The sequence below is a fragment of the Schistocerca cancellata genome, chromosome 12 (assembly GCF_023864275.1).
Source record: "Schistocerca cancellata isolate TAMUIC-IGC-003103 chromosome 12, iqSchCanc2.1, whole genome shotgun sequence".
In the NCBI taxonomy this organism is placed as follows: domain Eukaryota; kingdom Metazoa; phylum Arthropoda; class Insecta; order Orthoptera; family Acrididae; genus Schistocerca; species Schistocerca cancellata.
Genome location: NC_064637.1, coordinates 144,094,232 through 144,119,186, shown reverse-complemented (window position 1 = coordinate 144,119,186; position 24,955 = coordinate 144,094,232). Strand labels below are relative to the sequence as shown.

The following is a 24,955-nucleotide window of genomic DNA, read 5'->3' as shown; positions in this document are numbered from 1 at the left end:
ATAGGCGGTAGTGCACCCGGCACCACTTGTTCTAGAAGTTTCCAGTACTCTTGAGCATTGCGTGTGTGTCACGCGGCAACATGTGATGCCTACGTGACAAAACAGGCCGTACTCCGCTATGTTCGCTGTGTCCGAGGGCTGCGGCTCGTAACAGCTCTCGAGCCTCGTGATGCGGCGTAGTCCGCTCTTGTTAGCAGGGTAAACATTACACATAAGCTACGCCAGGTCATGTCCACCTCGCTGGTAGTAAGAATTTCCAAGCCTACATGTTACTTGATTTTTAACCCTGTTTTCTATCATTCGCGACATCTCCCTCCCCCAGGGGAAAATTTTCTAAGCTCGGACTCTCGAGGTTAGCCTACAAAATTTTCCATCTCTATGTGCGGTGCCAGTGAAACTTGCAAGACTTTATTTTAAAACATGGTTTCACATTATAAACTCTTATACAAGTACATTGTCATAAAAATAGAAAGCACAATTTAAGTACAATTGACATTTGGTTGTTTGTTGTCCACACTTGTCGTGGTAACTTCCACATTACACTTCTATATCACTCTTTTCATTGTTCGTAATTCACACAACAATACAAAGTTTTGGATTACACAATTCAAAGTCCAGAGCTTTACCTAATATTACCAAGGTTTCACATAATTTTTTTGAAATGCATGATCACTTTAAAATTTCATACACATAGTTTACAACACAACACAAAAGAAAAGGAATAGGTAAAAGGTTACATAAAATATTATACAACATAGTTCATCATTCAACTTCAAATTACGCTTGTACATAATTTTTAAGTTGTATTTTCATCTCCTATCTGTTTTGAGTACCGACGACTCTACTGTATTTGCACGTGGTTCGATTTGTTTAGTGAGTTGTGGCGTTTGACTTTGCTCTCTCCACTGCACTCAATAAGGGAGAGGAGTACGTCGTGTATACTTTAATTCATACTCTCCACCATCTTCCTCCTCTCCACACTGTACAGAATGGAAGGAAGGAGCATATCGGACACTTCTTTTATGGTGGCTATCTGTTACCACCGTATTTGTTACACACACTTTAGCACAGCAATTTCCTTCTGCTTGACACAATCTTCTGCCACACCCTCGACAATACTTAAAATAGATACATGAGCAACATATTATAATAATTACAACTAGGGTTACTTAACCTATGTATCCCCACGCGGAATACATACTTTGTGACCATCCTCGGAAGGTTGTTCGCTGCTGGTATTCTATTTCGCTTTATAGTCAATCTATTTTGTGACTTGGTATCTTTAGGTTATCTAAGTGTCTTACAATATGTTCTAAGGGTAACAATACAGGTATTTTTGTGACTCCTGCTTCTCCTCATTTATCATACAACAGTCTATATCTAAACTTAACGTAGGTACTACATCATTCTTGCTTAGATTAGTACAATTTATGTGGTCTGCTTGTAGCATGAATTGTGCACCATATCCTTTGCACTGGCTTGTAAATGTAAATTTACGAGTACCTCTTATGATAAGATCGTTAGGGGGTAACTCATTGCACAATATTGTTAAACCCTTGTCCTTGGGTGCGACGTACAGCCATTCATTGTCGTGTATCTGTGTCCAGATACTTTCATTCAGTATGATATACGAGGGCAGTTCAATAAGTAATGCAACACATTTTTTTTCTGAAACAGGGGTTGTTTTATTCAGCATTGAAATACACCAGGTTATTCCCCAATCTTTTAGCTACACAACACTATTTTTCAAAGTAATCTCCATTCAATGCTACGGCCTTACGCCACCTTGAAATGAGGGCCTGTATGCCTGCACGGTACCATTCCACTGGTCGATGTCGGAGCCGACGTCGTACTGCATCAATAACTTCTTCATCATCCGCGTAGTGCCTCCCACGGATTGCGTCCTTCATTGGGCCAAACATGTGGAAATCCGACGGTGCGAGATCGGGGCTGTAGGGTGCATGAGGAAGAACAGTCCACTGAAGTTTTGTGAGCTCCTCTCGGATGCGAAGACTTGTGTGAGGTCTTGCGTTGTCATGAAGAAGGAGAAGTTCGTTCAGATTTTTGTGCCTACGAACACGCTGAAGTCGTTTCTTCAATTTCTGAAGAGTAGCACAATACACTTCAGAGTTGATCGTTTGACCATGGGGAAGGACATCGAACAGAATAACCCCTTCAGCGTCCCAGAAGACTGTAACCGTGACTTTACCGGCTGAGGGTATGGCTTTAACCTTTTTCTTCATGGGGGAGTGGGTGTGGCGCCACTCCATTGATTGCCGTTTTGTTTCAGGTTCGAAGTGATGAACCCATGTTTCATCGCCTGTAACAATCTTTGACAAGAAATTGTCACCCTCAGCCACATGACGAGCAAGCAATTCCGCACAGATGGTTCTCCTTTGCTCTTTATGGTGTTCGGTTAGACAACGAGGGACCCAGCGGGAACAAACCTTTGAATATCCCAACTGGTGAACAATTGTGACAGCACTACCAACAGAGATGTCAAGTTGAGCACTGAGTTGTTTGATGGTGATCCGTCGATCATCTCGAACGAGTGTGTTCGCACGCTCCGCCATTGCAGGAGTCACAGCTGTGCACAGCCGGCCCGCACGCGGGAGATCAGACAGTCTTGCTTGACCTTGTGGCGATGATGACACACGCTTTGCCCAACGACTCACCGTGCTTTTGTCCACTGCCAGATCACCGTAGACATTCTGCAAGCGCCTATGAATATCTGAGATGCCCTGGTTTTCCGCCAAAAGAAACTCGATCACTGCCCGTTGTTTGCAACGCACATCCGTTACAGACGCCATTTTAACAGCTCCGTACAGCGCTGCCACCTGTCGGAAGTCAATGAAACTGTACAAGACGAAGCGGGAATGTTTGAAAATATTCCACAAGAAATTTCCGTTTTTTTCAACCAAAATTGGCCGAGAAAAAAAATGTGTTGCATTACTTATTGAACTGCCCTCGTACTTTTGATTGCAATCTTTTGGAACTTCTCTTATAGGCTGCAGCATACAAGCTTCACATTGCTGTGGTCATAGGTGGACATAAAAACAAACCTCTGCTTGCAAATATGACTTCTCAGCATTACCATTTTACAGTGTAACTGGTCATGGGACAGTAGGGAGTACTGTCGTTTCGCATTATCAGTTAGCAAGTAGTTTTTCTCAGGCTGTATATAAGCAAACAATTTCTTTGCCTAATCATACTCCATGGGTAAATGGCCATATTCTATATAACATATATATGTTACTGTCCACTAAAGGTACATTTAACATCTATATCTATTATACAAAGTAACTGATACCCTTGGTCCTTCGTGAGTTCAATGAGGAACTTTTTGTCTCTTAAATCATCTTTTATCAGTTCTAAATACTTGACCACCTGTATGGGGTTAATCAAGTGTGGTTCTAATAGACCTTTCTGCGTGTTCACTATTGCAGAGACTAATAAGTCATATTCCCTCTCGAGTTCATTGAACGTATCAGTAATCTGCATTATTTGCTCTGTAATAGTTAGAGAATCAGGGCATGTTGTACCTTCCTATTAGTGCTATTCTCATAATCCTCTACATGCATACTTAGTTTTCTTATTCCTTCTGCAATTATCTGAGTATTCTTAATTACCACATTAATTGTTTGATTCACTCCTGCCAGTGACGCTCTCACAATGGTCACTTGTTCTTTGGACAATCGTAACAGCTCTCTCTGCTGTTCCTCGAGTACGTCTATTTTGGCTTTGAAGAATGCCGCATCATCTTCATCTAATGTGCCAAACAATACCTTATATGCCTCCTCTACAAAATTTAATCTTCCTCTTTTGACCCTCTGTTGTTCTTGCCTAGCCTTAACTCTTTCGATCTAGAAATTTTACTCACATGCCATTGCACAGTTTGCTGTACATTCTCGCACTCTCCGGTGCTTAACTTTGCCTGATTCAGCTTACGCATGCAATGTGTTACCGCTCAATTGGCAACCACTTGCGTGTCCTCAAATTTGTCGTGCAGTTCCTTGAGGTTAAAATAGCTCACCACTCTCCATGTAATGCTGTACAAACTCATATTGCCCTGGTTGTGGTAGTAAATTTCCGGCACTGACTGGAATTTTTGCATTCGTACATCTTGCGGTGGCGCTTCTCATCCCCCTAGGCTGATCTGCAAGATACTCCCGACTAGCTCTGTCACCCACAGTGCCTTCGCCCTTGGCATCCGTAATAGAAACATACTTGTCACTCTTCTGGTCCTTTATCGCCCGTGATCCTTCTTCCTTCTACATCACATCTTCTAATAAAATGTTCACATTTACGTTCAGTAAAATTCCTTCAGCCTATTAGCATGCACTTTTATACATTTCTTCCCTTGTAGCCTAATTACTGCATTAGGTTCTTGCACATCAACCACAGTAAATGACCCTCGCCATTGGCTATCTAATTTCTTCAGTTGTCCCCGACGCACGCTCTTGCCATATAGCAATACGCGATCATTCCTTCTAAATTCCCTCGGGTTTTGTGTTTTGTAGTAGTTATTCTTGTTTCTTTCTTTGCTCACTTGTGTTGCGTCACGGGCATCTTGGTGTAACATTTGTAGTCGCTGTCGAATCTCTGTCACTTAATCGTCATAATTGTAGATTATGTTTGCTGGTTTCTTTTGTAGCCATCCCGGCAAATTGTGCTTCCTGCCAAAGAAAAATTCGAACGGTGTGCATCCCTTGGTGCTATGAGTAGTAGTACTGTACACAAAACATGTGAATGCAACCCATCTGTCCCAACCTGTCTGGTCCTGGTTCATATTGTGTCGCAGCATCTCCGTCAGGGTACGGTGTGTACATTCTAGCACTCCATTGGACTGCGGATGGTACGCTGTCATTTGTATTTTCTCTATTCTCAGTAATTTGCAGACTCGTTTCATGGTATCACCTATGAAATTGCTCCCCATGTCACTCAACAGAGCTGTCGGGATCCCAAATTTTAAAATAATGCTTTCCGCCAATTTTCGTGGAAGCGTATCTGCGTCTTGCTGAGCTATTGGTTCAGCTATTACTAACTTTGTGAGAGTCTTAAAAAGCACAAAATATATTTGTGCCCAGGCTAGGTAATGGACCTACTATATCGATATCACGGCGCTCAAATATAAATTCTAGCGTTGGAGTTAGCTCTAGTGGTTGCTTAGTCTTAGCTTGTGTGATCTTGTTCTTTTGGCAACTTTTGCATGTCCTTATGAACTTCCCTCTGTCTGCTTTCGTAACCGGCCATGTATAGTACTGTTTTATTCGTTCATACGTCCTTCCCATTCCTTGATGGCCTACTATGGGAGATGTGCAATTTATCCTCTGCACTCAGAACATTGTCTTTGTTTATCTTGGATGTGTTACTGCCTCCGCGTATCTCTGTTGCGTCAGCTGTCTCTTAGAGGTCTGCATCTCAGCTGTCACCTCTGTCTCAGTTATCTCATTGCTATTAGAGTCCTTGATTGTGGTCTTAGTTGCAGTGTCCCCTCACTTATCTTCTTGCCTGTCAGTCTCGTTTGTGTCCCTCTTTGTAACCTGTTGTGTTTGTCGCCATCTTGTACACTCCGAATGCATGATAGCGCACCGGCCACGCGATTTTGCTTTCCTTCCTTATATAAGATTTGGTAATCATATTTTTCCAACTTTAACCGAAGCTTCATTAATCTTGATGATGGATCCGTAATGTTACCTAGCTACATCAGTGGTTTATGGTCCGTGAGTATCTTGAACTTCCTTCCAAAGAGATAAGGTCGGAAATACCTGCCCATACTATGGCAAGCAACTCTCGCTCTATTGTACTGTAATTCAGCTCTCCCTCCTTGAGAGTACGTGATATGTATGCAATTGATAAATCCTTTCCCATTGGACCTTGACTCAAATATGCCCCTAACGTGTACTTACTGGCATCACTCGTTAATGAAAACTCTTTAGTGAAGTCTGGACACTGTAGTATCGCTGGCTTGGTTAATGTCTCTTCCAATGTTTGAAGCGCCTCTCCCTGCGCTTCCACCCAAACATATGGAACTCCTTTCTTTAATAGTTCGTGTAGGGGTTTCGCAATTTTGCTAAAGTTGCTCAAAAATCTTCGTTAGTATCCGATCATGCCCAGATAACTTTTGAAGTCAGCAGTTGTCCTTGGTCGCCGATACTTTCCTATTCCTGCTACTTTAGTGGGATCGGATTCCAGACCTTCTACTGTCAAAACGTGCCACAAAAACATAACTTCCGTCCTTAGGAATTCACATTTGTCAACTTGCAAGTTTAGGGTTCTTTCAGTAAGTGATCAAATACTTCCTCAAGTGACGCACCCACCATCGTTGCATGAGACATCAGAAACTATATTGCTGATATCACTATTTGATTCTCCAGGTAGAGGATTATCGTGCAGTAATATTTCAAGCACTTCGTCTTCGGAAAGGTGACGAGACATTTTCCACTAGATGCAAAATGCGCAATAGTAGTGTCCACTTGTATGGGACAAATAACTGTCGGCTTATAAAGTATTGGCAACAATCACACTTTACGAGAATAAAACAAAGGAAATGCAGCAACAGTTACGGATTCAATGCAGCATTATTGGGTAATAATACTGCAAGAGAGAAATGGGGTTGCATTTAACCCCAGTGGTATTCAGTGGTTCTCTCTTGATTTTCTGAAAAACTAAATATTTTCAAAAAGTTATATTAATATATTATGAACCCATTACTTAATTCAGGAAAAGTCTGAATATTTCATAATTTTTAGGAATAGGAAATAAGGTACATTTTACATAAAATTACGGCCTGGGTATTAGGAGGGTTAACCGTTGGAATGTGGATGGAGCCGTCTTCAGGCCCATCACCATCCTATTGTATTCATAATGGCCTGTAGGTGTGCTAAATGCCGTCTTTTATCGATCCCGTTTGTCTATCAGGACTTGATAGTACCCTTTTGCAAGATCTAGGGTTGAGAAATACTTTGCCTTCCCTAGGCTATCTAGTATTTCATCAATTCCGAGCAGTGGGTAGACCATATTCAACGACGTATCATTTAATTTCCAATAATCGATAACCACTCTCCACTTTTGTGTGCCACTGGCATCTAGCTTCTTCGGTAGTAATAACAGGGGGAAGTTCAATGGACTGGTACTCGGTGATGTTGTGCCGTCATCCAGCATGCCGTTTATTTCCTTTTTCAGTGCTTCCTGCTGTGCTTGGGGGATTCGGTAAGGCCTCTGATTTATGACTGTCCCTTCTGCTTCAGGTACTAATGGAATCTGGTGTTTGACTACAGTGGTGTAGGTGAGCACGTCACCAAACACAACTCCTTTATGTCTTCTTGCTCTTCTTGGTTTAAGTGCTCTACACACATTTTCTTTCAACAAGCACTACCACGGTTTTCTTCTGCCTTTCTTTCCATGCGGTGCACGTAGGATTTTACAACTGCTCGGTGGCGGAACTCGTTCCGCTAATACCTGTCTAATCTCTTGTTTCGGAATTACTGCTTCACTCCCTAGTTTTCGTGTCACGCAAACTTTTATAAATCTTTCTTCTTGCGGCCCGATTCTTATTTCTTCAGAGTCCTTCGGGGCTGGAGACATGTCACTCCTACTCGTCGTGACCTTACATTGATTCTTTGCTCTTCTGTGTGGCCATTTACTTTGCTTAGTTTCATTTTCCTTTGGTTTTGTACAACCCTCTTGGGACGGCACAGGCGGCGGCCAGCTGACGCCCCTCGCTGTGTATTTGTCTTGACCAATACCCTCGTTATCTACATGGAATGGGCCTCTGTCATTCATTTGCGTTGCGGCGACTGTTTCTGTGCGGGGTGACCTTGGCCGGCTTCTTTCCAAACCTCGTTACAGCTGCGTAACTTGCTCTTAAAGTCTTCCCGTTTCCATCATTTTGTACCATTAATCTATTGATGGTGGCTTCTTTGCATTCTTCTCACAACGCTATCCATTCGCCTCGTACCTGCATTCTTCTATGGTCATAATCCAACACCGCTTTATTTTTGTCCACGAACTCCCGTCCCAGTAACCCATCAAATGGCAACTCAATACACTCATTCACTACTTGGAACTGTGTGACCCAGTTGCTTCCCTCACCGTTGCTGAAACGTACTGACGCAGGACCCTCTGTCCTGATTCTTGGTTGACGATGCTTTTTATCATTACCGCCCTTCTAGGATCCCACTGCACGTTTTCCTTCAGAACCTTGGACTGTATAAGGTTAGTATGGGCACCACTATCCATCAGTAACTTTGTTTCAGACCCTTTCACATCCTTGCTCTGTACGCATATATAATCATTTTTCCCCGTGCGGTCAGCAGCTCATATGATTCCTGACGCAGCGTAATGGAACTGCAGTGTTATGCCCGCTGCTTGTTTCCCTGCACATTTTTCCTGTGTATGTTAGCCCACTTACTTTCACGACAATCACGAGCATAGTGTCCCGTTCGGTGACACGTGAAGCATGTCACTGGCTTTGCTCTAGTACACAGGGGCAAGTGTCCCGTCAGATTACATGCCGTACATCATACTGGTTGGGGACACTGTGCCCACGATCCAGTCCCTTTGAAATCATCATCATCCCTTTCTTTTATGGGCAGCCGACTACGTTCTGTCGTTTGGGGAATCTCCTTTACAGTGTCTGTCTTCTGGACAGTATACTTTTTGCTGCACTCTTGCTATATGTGCCCTTCTTTCCCGCTGTTAAAACATTTCATGCTAATTCTTTTCTCCGGCCAGGCTACAGTTGCTACGTGGCACTTATCTCTTTCCGAGGTTATTGCACACTCCTCGGTAGCTGCTAAATTAATAGCTTTGGACAGGGTGATCCGTTCACCTTGGGCCCGTATAACTGTCTTTAGGATTGGAAGGAAAATCAGCATTTGCCATATTTTGTTGTTTTATTGTCAGCAAAATCGATTTTCAGTCACTTAGTGACCATACTCAGTGCTGTAATATACAATTAAAATTGGTAGGCACTGGGTTCACCACAAGCTTGTGGTTATAGCTTGATACCAGTGCCTACCAATTTTAATTTTATATTATAGCACTAAGGATGGTCACTAAGTGACTGAAAATCAATTTTGCTGACAATAAAACAACAAAATATGGCCAATGCTGATTTTCCTTCCAATTCTATCCACTATTTGGTCGTGGTGCACACAACACGCCATGGAGTCACCAATCAATAACTGTCTTTATCCGCTCATCATACAACCCTTGTATAAACATGCCCCGTCCTAACTTCCCTATCGATGCATTGCACCCCGCAATTTCTTCATCATCCATGACCCTCTTCATTGCCTCTCGAAAATGGAATTGCATGGAATCCATGCGAGAGACCCATTGAACCACACTTTCCCCCTTTTCTTGCCTACTATTGAACATGGTGCAGGCATAGTAATCAATAGTGCGTTTACTTTCATAATTTTCTAACAAAATTGCTCTCACATAAGACCAAATTTCTGTGTGATCTCTAACTAATAGCTTACTGCGGGTGGAGCCCGTTATTTGGCCAATAATAAACTTTAAAAATACTAGCTTATAACTAGGGTCTACTAAGTTGTAAGCGTTATCACAATTATCTATGAAGTCGGACAGTTTTTCTCTGTCCCCCTCCACTTTATGTGGTACTAACTTGGTGGCCTCACTATAACTTAAATATAATCTGTTCTCACTGAGGTTTATTTGCATATTCCCACCTGAGTCTACTGCGTCAGCGTTTCCCATCTTCACTAACGTTGTTTCTTGTGGCCTGTACGGCGAACTCGGCACTCTCGATGGCACCACGTGGATCTGCCCGCAACGAGTGCGATGCGAGATGGATCAGCTGCCGCGGTAGCGCAGACCTGCGACCTTTTCATCCTGCGACGGCGCGATTCGACGCTGGTGCTGCATTGGCGTGAAGCGACGAACCTCTCCGTAGACGTGGTGCATCTACCCTCTTGCTCTGCATTGGCGCGATGCAACGACCTACTATGTAGACATAGTGTGTGTACCCTTTGGCTCTGCGTTGACGCGATGTGACAACCCTCTTCGTAGACGCGGCACGTCTACCCTCTGGCTCTGTGCTGGTGCTATTTGACGCCCCTTTGCCTATTCCTGTACTCTATTTCTGCCAATTCTCCACCCTTACCCCACACCTGAAACCAAATAGTTTTCTCTTCCTGTCGTGTCCCACTGAGTCCTGAGAGGGAGTAGAAGGACTGGACTGCAAGAATGCACGAAGAAGAACTTACTTGGCAGGAGGTCTCGTGGTCGTGGGCTGTCTTCTGTGCACTCGCTCCACTGAAAAGAGGGCTGTAGGCTGAGTTAGAATACGGAACTCGGCTTGGATCTCAGGGTTCACTGGATGCAATCAGAAATCATTGCATGAGGATATGTACATTGGAAGCACTCCTGGCACATCCGTTTTATAAACAGTTCTATATACAAAGTCTACTAACTGCCTTCTTAATAGTGTAACTTCTCATAGCTCCCTGAGTCTGAGTCCCGATATAGCAGAGGCGGGCACACCAGACTAAGTGTTGACTACATGAAAATGAGTCTTAAGTCCTCTCGTGGTTACGCAGCACAGCACTACAATCCCACTGCATCATAACTCCAGCTAAACCATATCTGATTGACTGACCAGCTGCTACATCACTCCCTCAACATTACGGCAGCTAGCCTTTTTATAGGCGGTAGTGCACCCAGCACCACTAGTTCTAGAAATTTTCAGTACTCCTGAGCATTATGTGTGTTTCACACGGCAGCACGTGATGCCTATGTGACAAACAGACCGTACTCCGCTATGTTCGCTGTGTCCAAGGGTTGCGGCTTATAACGGCTCTCGAGCCTTGTTATGCGGCGTAATCCTCTCTTGTTAGCACAGTAAACATTACACATAAGCTATGTCTGGTCACGTCCACCTTGCTGGTAGCAAGAATTTCCAATTCTACATCTTAACTTGATTTTTAGCCATACTTTCTATCATTCACGACAGAAATTGTATAATTCACGAGCACAATTTTTGTAAAATACAAATTATTATGTAATTATTGTAAATACTTGTTTATAATATACTCTTAATAATTTATTTTTGTAGAAAATAAAGTAACCAGTTAATACCTGGTAAACTGTGTAAGACAGTGTGTGATAATATAAGCTTTTGCATAACAGTTAAGAATATGTCTCCAGAGATTTTCAAATGTAAAGGAAATAATATAAAATAATAAATGAAGTATCCATTACGAGTTTGGAAGCATGTAAATAGGTCCATAAATTCACAAAAAAAAAAAAAAAAAACATGTCTTGCATCAGCTAAGAAGTATCATATTACCACAAAAATATTTTACTGATGGTCATACTATTTATCATAGTTTGTAAAAGTGTGACATTTGAACTTGATTTTCATTAACTTTACAAAGAAAATACATACATGTGATTGATTTGTATGATAACATTGTTCATAAACTTGGACTAGCATAAATAAAATTATAAAGGTTACAAGATTTGGTACAGGTCTCTCTTTCCAACTCTTTTGTTGACTTTTCAACCACTGTTCTGCAAAGATTTCAATGATCAACACATAAAGACATTTGTAGTGTAAAAGTTGTTATTATTTCCATATCGTCTTGCCAATCAACTCAGTAGTTGAAAGTACTATCATCTTTCACTTCATTCACTTTCAGATCGTCTTTTGTGTTCCTTACTTGGTTCATCATTTACACTCAGTGTATAATCACACATCTTTTTGTCTTATGTTCATTAGTGTATGGAGTTTTCAAAGAAGCACGTGGTACAGGCTTGGTAAATAGTCGATTAATGTCCCTATGTCAGGAGCATATATGATTGACTTATGGTTTCCAGTAAAATGATTATTTACACACATCTCACCCACATACTGCTGTTGTAACCCAACATGCTCTGCAGTGTGCCGATATTGCCTTGGCCTGCTTAATCACCAGATCTGTCTCCAATAGAGCATTTATTGATCGTCATCAGGCAACAACTCCAGCGTTACCTACAAACAGCATTAACAGTCCCTGGATTGACTGACAAAGTGCAGCAGGATGGAACTCCATCCCACAAACTGACATCCGGCACCTGTACAACACAATGCATGCACAACGCTTGCATTCAACATTCTGGTGGTTACCGGTTATTAATGTCCCAGAATTTCACATTTGAGTGTCTATCTCGTGCTTACATTAACATGTGTTCTTGCAATATTAATCACGTGTAGTATCACGTAAATCGCAAAATACATCATTGCGTCAAAGATCTGTATAATGCCCTAAATGCCATCCTGATAACACCTTAATTGAAAAACAAAAATAATTTACTTACCTCACTCATTACATTGTCATATACTTTTACTCAAGGAATACAATATGCCACAACAGATTTTCAAAGTATGTGACTATATGCACATTAATTGGATCCCAATTGCTGACTATATTTATGTTGTGATTGTTTAGTTTATTTTTGATTATTTTTTTCTTCAAGGACAACAGGTTTGGTCGCAGAATAAGTTTGTTTTGTGATATTATCTTTGAATTACTTGTTTGTAACTGGAATTAATTACTGTTTCTTATGAACTTCTAAATCTGATTTTAGAGCCGTAAGTTGGACTTTACTCTATTTTCTAATCTCCCCATACTAGCTTCTAATGAAGTTTTGGTGGATTTTATTGTAGCTTTCTAGGAATCATAACTGGAATTATTCAGTTTTTTAATTTTTCATTTTGGCCAACACCTCAGTCATCAAATCTACATCTGCTTCACTTTTCAATATTTTCGTTTATGTAATTATACAGTTCAAAAACGAAAAAGAAGAAAGAGAAAAAATATAATTTTTAATCATGTACTTACCTTGATTCTTGCTTCGTCATGTGGTAGTCCTATATCCTTTAGCATTACCATTAATACAATACAGTTGTTTTATATTAGAACAAATAAGCCCTCGGTGACAAATATTAGGTCAAAATTGATCAGGTTTTGACGCTACTATGGGCGTAGTCTTCAGAATTGACTAACTGTTCTAAAACATTAGGTATATAATACATTAATAAAATTAAAGTTTGTACTGACTGGAAAAGATGCAGTACTTAAAAGTGTCATATTAAAAAAGATCTAAGCCGGAAAGGTGACGTCATGAATAGTTGAGAGATGGCGAGCCGCTAAGGGCTGCTTATTCTGTAAACAAGGGTTGCAAACACCCCCCCCCCCTCCCCTCCCCTGGGTTTCCATGCACCCTCTCACAAAGGACTTTTTTGTTGCTGCAAGTTGTGAGCTTGTCTGGCTGACTTTTCACTCTGCATCTACCCTAACAACACAGTGTGCAGGCAGTGTCCACATATATCACTAAATGCACCTGCAAATTTATATCATTATACGACATACAGTTCAGGAGAAATGACGACATAAAGATTGAGATGCGAGAAAAGTTAGCTTTTACTTAAAACGGAGTGCAGCTTGTCTGTACTACACTCATCCATTTTTTGATAATGAGAACACTTAGTGAATTTTAGCAAACTTTAAATATGTCAAGCCTTTTGTCACTTATATCTTTAATGTCAAATATAAAGCACATTAATTTACTTGCAATTTAATCAGACATTTGAAGATGCTTTCTATATGAGAGTTCAATATCTCAATGAAATACAGGTGGTGGGGTACTGGAACAGTATTGACACAAGCTGCTGATTTATGTCTGGAGTACAAAGGAGTTTATTGGATATTACGAAAATCAATTTAGTTATGTAATTTTGAAGTATATTGGAGACAGTGTGATATGTTGATTGAATATGTTGGTGGTTGTAAAGTATTTGTAGCATATACATGTAAGAGGTTTTCAGAGTATATGACTGTACACTATAAGCTACAGTATTTTGCACAGTATCATGACTATTGTACTATTGTTTATCTACTACACAGACAAATTGCATGTGTTGGATACATAAAATAATATTGCTTGCAGACATTGCACTGCATATATGATTATATTATCATTATTACATGATGTCACACCTCAGTCATAATGTATTTCTTACCATTGTACCTTGCTCGCAATATCACAGTCTGACTGGTCCAATATCATATTGCACATTTTGTATGACAAATGAGTAAGTCGGTTCATAGATACACAGTAAAATGAGAGTAAAAAGTTGTGATGAAAACAGTTTGGAAATGTGTCAGATAATCTCCAAGTTATTTTATGGCACATCTGCATCAGTCTACTGTGGTATAATATTTTCACTGATGAAACTAAAAGGTGATAGTCACAGTAATTTTGTCAAATACATGGATGGTGAAGAAACATACGGAACCATACGACATTCAATCCCAAGTCCATCTTTCTAACACTCTTGAAACTAACAAGCCATGTAGGTCTTTATTCACTACACTGCTAACTTCACTTAGCATTCCAACAACACATACGTCCACATAATGTAAATGTGACAAAATGCAGAGGAACTTTTCTCAGAACTCGTCAGGTGCACAAATCTGTGGAATCTCACTAGAACAGTTTCATATACAATCACTGGAAACCAGCTTCAGTTCACATTGCTTTCATGACAGCATTAGATTCAGCCACTGCCACTACTATTTTCATCCCTCGCACTCGGTGACAGCAGCGCCAGTGGTGGCGGACTGGCAGAGTTTCTCGAAGTTGCAGCGGGCAGTGTGTACAATGCACCGTAGTATGGGGCCACTGCCACCAGAGGGGAGTACTGAGCCGGTGCCGACATGTGGGGCGTCGCTGTGAACAGGTGTGTCGGCGTCGGGACGTGCGGAGGCGGCGGTGCTGACGATGGAGGCGGCGGGAACAGGCCCTGTGAATGGTCGGGGGCGTGAGAATGGCATACAGTAGTTCATTCTGAGTTGTACAGATAAATCAAAGGCATTGTGGTCAACTGCAGAATCTGACCTTAGTGTCACAGCTGCAAGTCTACAGATCTGCAGAATTAGGTGGCAAATCCATATAGATCCTTCAGAAATATCAAAAATATTTAAAAGCCTTTTTTCTTTTTATTTATTTATTTATTTATTTATTTATTTATTTATTTATTTATTTTTTTAAATATTGTTACTGTAAGTGGTTACATAGGTAATGTTCTTGAGAAAGGATATTATTTGTAGACAAAACCTAGGCAGCTTGTTTTATTAATTTTTATTTTTGTTTTGTTGTACTACATGCTCATCATCAGCAGTCCTAAAGAAGATACATAGTAATATAAGACACAGTATTTTATGTTATAAATTATGTCATGGGATTTGGGATGTTTTCATAATTTTGAAAATTTTATGTTAGACTGCCTAGTGCTTACAAATATTTCATTTTAATTTCTTCACAGACTTTTTTGAAGATCTTTGTGGGAATCTGCCATTAATTTTGTTCTGGCGTAAAGTCAAATGCTGGCAAAACAGTAGAGCAGAGAAGGCTGTGAAGAAAACGTCAGCAAATACTACACAGACTGACTCCTCTCTAGGACGACAACGAGACAGTAGTGGCATCTACATGAAGAGAACATAAGCGCTGTGCTGCCTGGCCATAGCCCAATTGAAGACTAGCCATTCTAAGAGCTCTGTAGCAGCGACTTAGGAACTGTATAATTGTATATACTGAGGAGATTTTTAATTTTTTTCTGTCGCCATTGCTTGCACCACCTCATTGAAAATTCTCAAGGTTAAATATTGCCATTTATCTTAATGTAATAAACATTCATTAATACAATTTGCTTGAATTGTTGTCTAACAATCCGAGAGAGTAGGTTTCCTAGGCACCCTATATTCGGCGAGTAGGCAGGACACAAATTTTATCTGGGTATCAGCATGTCCTTGTAACCATGAGGTTAAGCATGCTGTATAATATCAGTGATGTATTCTTTTGTCAAAGATATTGTTTCATGTGTATGTTTTCTGTGGTTTATGTGATGTGTGTGCGATCGCTTTGTTTCGTTTATTGTTATAAATGTATTAAATATGGTTAATATAAAAATAAAATATACAAAATATTACTAGTATAAAACCTGTCGTGTTTCGTTTAAGGCTTGCTTTATCTTTGGACAACTGTACGGGGTAGTCATGTGGTCTAGGGTGCCTTGCCACGGTTTGCACAACTCCCTCCGTCGGAGGTTTGAGTCTTTTGTTGGGTGTGTGTGTGTGTGTGTGTGTGTGTGTGTGTGTGTTTTTTGTCCTTAGCGTAAGTTAGATTAAGTAGTGTGTAAGCCTAGGGACTGATGACCTCAGCAGTTTGGTCCCATAGGAACTTACCACAAATTTCCAAATATCTTTGGACAGATTGAAAACAATCCAGAAAAATATAAAAAACAAGCAACCTTGTCCTTGTCAATAAATACAAATTATGTCGTTCATCAATTACATCAAGGCTGCAGGACGTTGTGAATATGAAACATAGATAATGTCCTTTCCTTTGGTTTAAATCAGCATTATACGGAGGTTTTAACTGCATATAAAGGTGTAGAAAATATGGCATTATATATATTTTTTAAATACCTCTGGAGTGCATAGTATAATCACAAGAGTAAATAAAACAGGTTCCATGATAATATCAGGGCCCCTAAACATAATAATTAATCACTCATTTTAAGAAAAAATGCTCCCCAGATTCTCCAAAGTATACAGTGGTGAAGCAGTTATTGAAAGAAGGCTCAAAGAGAGATGTATGAAACTGCTGACCAGTAAGCGTTCCTTCAGTTTTTTCAAAAGTATTTGGAAAAATAGTTGCAGCTCCGATCTAGAACTACAAAGAAAAATCTAATCTCACATCATTAAATCACTTTAGCTTTGAGAAAGGCAAAAGTACAATATGTGACATCAACAAAATTACTTGAGAAATGGTATTCATCTTATAGTCCAAAAACTCTCAAGAATTTTTGGTAAACAACTTATGAAGGCGTTTGACTGTGTAGTCCACTGCTTTAAGTTGGGAGTACCCATCGGTCTTCTGATTGGTTTGAAGTGGCCTTCCATGACTACCTTGTCAACCTTTTCATCTCCAGGCAGCACACTTACACCTGACATCCTGTGTTACCATTCCATATTGTTCTATAAATTAGAAATTTATGGAATGAATGGTTGTGTCTTGCATTCACATTTAACAGAATTAAAACATATAAAGCACAGGAAATAGTTTGTCTGATGGAAAGTTATTTCACTCATGGCCTTACAAGGTTCCATTACAGACCCATTTCTGTTTTTATTTTATAAAATGATTGACCGCTACATATGACAACACAATTCTAAAGAAAGCAGGTGCTGAAAAGTGTGAATATGACTGAACTATCAGTTTAATAAGACACTGTTGCAAAATACTGACATTAATTCTTTACAGATGAATGGAAAAACTGGAAGAAGCTGACCTCGGGGAAGATCAGTTTGGATTCCGTAGAAATGTAAGAACACATGAGGCAATACTGACCCTATGACTTGGCTTAGATGATAGATTAAGGAAAGGCAAACCTACGTTTCTAACATTTGTAGACTTAGAGAAAGCTTTTGACAATGTTGACTGGAATAATCTCTTTCAAATTCTAAAGGTGGCAGGGGTAAAATACAGGGAGCGGAAGGCTATTTACAATTTGTACAGAAACCAGATGGCAGTTATAAGAGTCGAGGGGCATGAAAGGGAAGCAGTGGTTGGGAAGGGAGTGAGACAGGGTTGTAGCCTGTCCCCGATGTTATTCAATCTGTATATTGAGCAAGCAGTAAAGGAAACAAAAGAAAAATTCGGAGTTGGTATTAAAATCCATGGAGAAGAAATAAAAACTTTGAGGTTCGCCGATGACATTGTAATTCTGTCAGAGACTGCAAAGGACTTGGAAGAACAATTGAATGTAATGGACAGGGTCTCGAAGGGAGGATCTAAGATGAACATCACATAAAGCAGAACGAGGATAATGGAATGTAGTCGAATTAAATCAGGTAATGCTGAGGGAATTAGATTAGGAAATAAGACACTTAAAAGTAGTAAAGGAGTTTTGCTATTTGGGGAGCAAAATAACTGAGGATGGTCGAAGTAAAAAGGATATAAAATGTAGACTGGCGATGGCAAGGAAAGCGTTTCTGAATAAGAGAAATTTGTTAGGACGAGAGAAGAATATTTGAAATGTGATGCTACAGAAGAACGTTGAGGATCAGATGTGTAGATCATGTAACTAATGAGGTGGTACTGAACAGAATTGGGGAGAAGAGGAATTTGTGGTGCAACTTAACTAGAAGAAGGGATCGGTCAGTAGACACGTTCTGAGGCATCAAGGGATCACCAATTTAGTACTGGAGGGAAGCTTGAGGGTAGAAATGACAGATGCAGACCAAGAGATGAATACACTAAGTAGATTATGTAGGTTGTAGTAGTTACTGGGAGATGAAGAGGCTCGCATGGGATAGAGTCGCGCGGAGAGCTGCATCAGTCTCAGGACTGAAGATCACAACAGCAAAAATATAACAACACACTGTTTTAACTGCATATAATGCATCTGTACTCATTGAAAGTGAAACCAGACAACAGATTTCTTGAAGGGTCATTGATACCCTAGACAGCTTAGAACACTGATTTGATCTGAATGAATCAAAATTAATCACGAAAAAGACCCAAATGACACAGTTTAAAGTAAACAACAGAAATATAATAGTTTATATATCAACTGTAAAAATCATGAACTTATGAAAGGAAATTCGGTGAAATTCCTGGGGATAGTTCTAGAAAAAGATCATTGTTTTCACGTCTAAAGTATTTGGAAAATACATTGAACACTCGTGTATTTTGACTGACAACATTGCCCTATACTCTATAAAAACGTATATCACAGCTACCTCGAATCTGTTGTAGCTATGGAGCTGAGGGAGTGTAAGTAGCGTAAATAGAGTATTACATATGGCTTGACGACCAGGAGCTGAATGAAATATTCCAAGTCACTTGTTGAATGCGTATTTCACAGCTTCAGCTGCAATGGGTATAGATGTATTACTCAATTGTGACGTGAAAATTTGTGTCGGGTCAGGACTCGAACCCAGACTTCCTACTTATCGTGAGTGGTAGGCTAAACAATTTTGGCTATCCGTGCAAGCTCCCTGGCCCTATCCAAACGTCCATATGCCACTGTCCATTTCCTTATATTTTAGTCTTATGCACATCTCCCTTTGACCTTTAAAAATCATTCAAAAGCCAGATCGCACAAAATATTATTATTATTTCAACTCGTCCGCAGCTGTGAGAGGTCGGCGGTTAAGTACGCATTCAGATGTCCGTAGCGCGTCAGGAAATCCCAAGCAGCTCCTGGGAAACGGCTTAGCAGGACGTGTATACACGTCCACAGCAGCGAAAGTGTTAAGTTCGCAACAACACTTGATTTCCGCTCAGGGAGAATGACACATGCCACAAGGAAATCATGTTATCGTCGTATGCCCCATCTTAGCTTACGATAGTTACACGTTTTGACAATCAGCAGCTGGTCTCGATACCTTGTGGGAGTCATTCTCTCTGAGTGCGAATGAAGTAATGTTATCAGCTTGAAGGAAGACGTGCATGAGAAACGATACAAATGACAGTGAGATACGGAGGTTTGGATCGGACCAAGGAGCGTGTACTGAAAGCCTAAAAGGGGTAAGGCGTTCATTCATGATAAAGTAGGAACTCTGGCCACGAATCCCGGTCCAGCACAATATATGTCACAACTGGTTAATGTATCTCTACCAATTGCAGGTGATGTCATGAAATTCGCATTCAGCGAATAACATGAAAGAATATGGAATATCATCACTACAAAAAAAAAAATAAAATATTATTATGAATGTGTGTGATGTGAAGCCAAGAGATTCACGATAACCACTATTTTAGGGTCTAATTACACTGACGGAAATGAATCGAAACCCCCAAAAATAATTTTATTAGAGTAATGAAATTTCGGTAATATATTTGTCTAGGTTACATATTTAAGTGATTAACATTGCAAGATCACAGGCTATGAAATTGTAAAATAAGCCATTGCAAATGTGAAATGCTGCTACATTAATAACCGTAAAACTGCGAGAATGCAAACATGAATTCATTGTGTCACACAGGTGATGGATGTCAGTTTGTGGGATGGGGTTCGATGCCTGTTGCACCTGGTCGCTCAGAACAAGGCCGGTTAATGCTATATATGGATGACGCTGGAGTTGTCCTCCGATGATGTCCCATATGTACTCGACTGACAGATATGGTGATTGAGCAGGCCAAAGCAACATGTCTACACTCTGTAGAGCATGTTGGGTTACAACAGCGGTATGTGGGCGAGCGTTGTCCTGTTGGAAAACACCCCCTGGAATGCTGTTCGTGAATGGCACTAAAACAGGTCGAATCACCAGACTTTCGTACAGATTTGCAGTCAGGGTGCGTGGAATAACCACGAGAGTGCTCCTGCTGTCGGACGAAATTACACCCCTGACCATACCTCCAGGTGTAGGTCCAGTGTGTCTAGCACCCAGACAGGTATCCTTGTAACCACCACAAGGACATCACTGATGCCGAGGCAGAACCAGCTCTCATCAGAAAACACAATAGACCTCCAGCTTGCCCCCCAGTGAGCTCTCCCTTGACACTACTCGCGGTGGTTTGGGATGAGTGGAACACATTCTACAGGACGTCTGGCTGGGAGCTGTCCTTGGTGTAACCGATTTGTAACAGTTTGTTGTGTCATTGTGATGCCAGCTGCTGCTCAAATTGCTACTGCAAATGCAGTACGATGCGCCAGAGCCATACGCCGAACACGACGTTCTTTCTTACAGGTAGTACCATGTGGCTGTCTGGAGCCCAGTCTTCTTGTGACTACACATTCTCGTGACTACATTCCTGCCATGTCTTTCTGCTGTATCGCAGAAGGAACATCCAGCTTCTGGTAGCCCTATTACACGACCTCGCTCAAATTCGGTGAGGTGCTGCTAGTGGAGTTTCTATCACCTTATAAGCATCCTTGACTAACATCAACTCATCAGGTCCAATCTCAAAGATAACTAACGCCCACGATCGTTACAGTGTGTATTTAAAACAAACCTATAAGGGCGTAAAAAAATAAGTAAAAAAGATACCGAGCCGGAAGCATAATCGCAGAAACCAGTACCTGTATGTTAGAAGTATTGACCTAGCTGTTGAGACACTTGTCCGAGTGGGACACAAGGTGGTGAATGGCTGTCTCACAAAATTCCCGGGGCTGCGATGTTAACCAGTTCCACATGTACAGCTGGACGTCGTCATCCGAGGTGAATCGTTTGCCCATCAGAGCCTTTTTAAGGGGACCAAAAATGGCCCCACTTCTGATTCACTTCCTGCAGCAAGGGACAACAGTGAATGCCCACCGTTACTCGCAAACCTTGACCACCCTTCGCCAAGCGATCAAATCAAAACGACAACAGTGAATGCCCAGCGTTACTCGCAAACCTTGACCACCCTTCGCCAAGTGATCAAATCAAAACGACCAGGCAATCTCACCTGTGGGGTCATTCTGCTTGTCCAACACAGTCGCGGCACTCTTGCAGAAATTCAAATGGGAAGGAAGTTCTCGGCCACCCTCTATACAGTCCGGATCTCTCCCCCTGTGGTTGCGCCATTTTTGGTCCCCTTAAAAAGGCTGGGGGGAGGGGCAAACGATTCACCTTGGATGACGACATCAAGCTGTACAAGCGTAAATGGTTAACATCGCAGCTCCGGGGATTTTATGAGGCAGCCATTCACCGCCTTGTGTCACAGTAGCACATGTGTGTCAACAGCCAGGGTCAATACTTCTAACATACAGGTACTGTATTTACGCCTCCGGTTCGTTTCTGTTTGAACGCATCGTCAAAGTGGCTAGCGCCCCATTTATGCGACTGGCGCGAAATTTGAATAGACATCATCTTTCAGATGTAGAAACACGCCTATAGGCCTTTCATCATAAGAATAAACCTGACATAAACAAACACAAACACGATGATTGGTCAGAAGCCATAGCACACGTACACTGGTGTTGTTACGCTCTTGGCAGTAGGCTCTACTTTGTATGAGATATATTATTACTACGTCACTTCAAATGAAACTTTAAGACTATATATTAATAGCCATCAACGCATTTCTTAATCACGCTTTAGCTATGTAGCGTTTATTTCAGAAATCGTGTTCAGTCACAACGTCTGCACTGTTGTGCTCTGATTGTCGCCCTGTTAATACGCAGTAAGAAAATGTCTGAGGTTGCTTACTGTTCCGCATTGAAACACGCGTGTGGAACACGGTTAAAAAGTGCCGAGAAATAGGTTGTTCTTAATGTTTTTCATAAATTCTCAGGTGTAATCGGCTTTGAAGTTCTTTTCAGGTATTACATACAATTGAGATGTCAACTTAGATTGTATTTATAGTGGTATCGGTAGTGTAGTAGAGGCTGAGCACCTGAAGGATAATTTGGAAAATATTTCGAGTAGATTTCCCCACCATGTTATAGTTCTGGGTGGAGATTTTAATTTGCCAGATATAGACAGGGAGACTCAAACGTTCATAACGGGTGGCAGGGACAAAGAATCCTGTGAAATTTTTTTAAGTGCTTTATCTGAAAACTACCTTGAGCAGTTAAACAGAGAACCGACTCGTGGGGATAACATATTAGACCTTCTGGTGACAAACAGACCCGAAATATTTGAAAAAGTTAACGCAGAACAGGGAATCAGCGATCATAAAGCGGTTACGGCATCGATGATTTCAGCCGTAAATAGGAATATTAAAAAGGGTAGGAAGATTTTTCTGTTTAGAAAAAGTGACAAAAAGCAGATTTCAGAGTACCTGTTGGTTCAACACAAAAGTTTTGTCTCAAGTACAGATAGTGTTGAGGATCAGTGGACAAAGTTCAAAACCGTCGTACATTATGCGTTAGATGAGTATGTGCCAAGCAAGATCGTAAGAGATGGAAAAGATCCACAGTGGTACAACAACCGAGTTAGAAAACTACTGCGGAAGCAAAGGGAACTTCACAGCAAACACAAACATAGCCAAAGCCTTGCAGACAAACAAAAATTACGCGAAGCGAAATGTAGTGTGAGGAGGGCTATGCGAGAGGCGTTCAATGAATTCGAAAGTAAAGTTCTATGTACTGACTTGGCAGAAAATCCTAAGAAATTTTGGTCTTATGTCAAAGCGGTAGGTGGATCAAAACAAAATGTCCAGACACTCTGTGACCAAAATGGTACTGAAACAGAGGATGACAGACTAAAGGCCGAAATACTAAATGTCTTTTTCCAAAGTTGTTTCACAGAGGAAGATTGCACTGTAGTTCCTTCTCTAGATTGTCGCACAGATGACAAAATGGTAGATATCGAAATAGACGACAGAGGGATAGAGAAACAATTAAAATCGCTCAAAAGAGGAAAGGCCTCTGGACCTGATGGGATACCAGTTCAATTTTACACAGAGTACGCGAAGGAACTTGCCCCCCTTCTTGCAGCGGTGTACCGTAGGTCTCTAGAAGAGAGTAGCGTTCCAAAGGATTGGAAAAGGGCACAGGTCATCCCCGTTTTCAAGAAGGGACGTCGAACAGATGTGCAGAACTATAGACCTATATCTCTAACGTCGATCAGTTGTAGAATTTTGGAACACGTATTCGAGTATAATGACTTTTCTGGAGACTAGAAATCTACTCTGTAGGAATCAGCACGGGTTTCGAAAAAGACGGTCATGTGAAACCCAGCTCGCGCTATTCGTCCACGAGACTCAGAGGGCCATAGACACGGGTTCACAGGTAGATGCCGTGTTTCTTGACTTCCGCAAGGCGTTCGATACAGTTCCCCACAGTCGTTTAATGAACAAAGTAAGAGCATATGGACTATCAGACCAATTGTGTGATTGGATTGAGGAGTTCCTAGATAACAGGACGCAGCATGTTATTCTCAATGGAGAGAAGTCTTCCGAAGTAAGAGTGATTTCAGGTGTGCCGCAGGGGAGTGTCATAGGACCGTTGCTGTTCACAATATACATAAATGACCTGGTGGATGACATCGGAAGTTCACTGAGGCTTTTTGCAGATGATGCTGTGGTGTACCGAGAGGTTGTAACAATGGAAAATTGTACTGAAATGCAGGAGGATCTGCAGCGAATTGACGCATGGTGCAGGGAATGGGAATTGAATCTCAATGTAGACAAGTGTAATGTGCTGCGAATATACAGAAAGATAGATCCTTTATCATTTAGCTACAAAATAGCAGGTCAGCAACTGGAAGCAGTTAATACCATAAATTATCTGGGAGTACGCATTAGGAGTGATTTAAAATGGAATGATCATATAATGTTGATCGTCGGTAAAGCAGATGCCAGACTGAGAGTCATTGGAAGAATCCTAAGGAAATGCAATCCGAAAACAAAGGAAGTAGGTTACAGTACGCTTGTTCGCCCACTGCTTGAATACTGCTCACCAGTGTGGGATCCGTACCAGATAGGGTTGATAGAAGAGATAGAGAAGATCCAACGGAGAGCAGCGCGCTTCGTTACAGGATCATTTAGTAATCGCGAAAGCGTTACGGAGATGATAGATGAACTCCAGTGGAAGACTCTGCAGGAGAGACGCTCAGTAGCTCGGTACGGGCTTTTATTGAAGTTTCGAGAACATACCTTCACCGAAGAGCCAAGCAGTATATTGCTCCCTCCTACGTATATCTCGCGAAGAGACCATGAGGATAAAATCAGAGAGATTAGAGCCCACACAGAGGCATACCGACAATCCTTCTTTCCACGAACAATACGAGACTGGAATAGAAGGGAGAACCGATAGAGGTACTGAAGGTACCCTCCGCCACACACCGTCAGGTGGCTTGCGGAGTATGGATGTAGATGTAGACTGAAAATAAACCGTAGGCTCGTTCTAGCTTTACCAGAGTCATTTTTTTCTCGTTCAGTTTGAAATATCTACATCTCACAATAGTAATTACGAATAATGTAGTTACGAATAATGCACGTCTTC

General features: G+C 41.1%; 2 protein-coding genes across 5 annotated transcripts in view; one reads left to right on the top strand and one right to left on the bottom strand.

The window, feature by feature from the left end:
- LOC126109737 (F-box/LRR-repeat protein 2-like) overlaps nucleotides 1–15,959 on the top strand; it is a 150,603-nt gene extending 134,644 nt beyond the window's left edge. For all 4 annotated transcript variants that reach the window (XM_049914791.1, XM_049914793.1, XM_049914790.1 and 1 more), the window contains one exon: nucleotides 15,338–15,959. In XM_049914791.1, the coding sequence (XP_049770748.1) occupies nucleotides 15,338–15,347 (10 nt within the window). In that variant the 3' untranslated portion in view covers nucleotides 15,348–15,959. The remainder of the gene's footprint in view (nucleotides 1–15,337) is intronic.
- Nucleotides 15,960–16,554: 595 nt separating this feature from the next.
- Nucleotides 16,555–24,955, bottom strand: part of LOC126109526 (barH-like 1 homeobox protein) — a 191,094-nt gene continuing 182,693 nt past the window's right edge. The window contains exon 7 of the mRNA XM_049914546.1: nucleotides 16,555–16,563. Within this exon, the coding sequence (XP_049770503.1) occupies nucleotides 16,555–16,563 (9 nt within the window). The remainder of the gene's footprint in view (nucleotides 16,564–24,955) is intronic.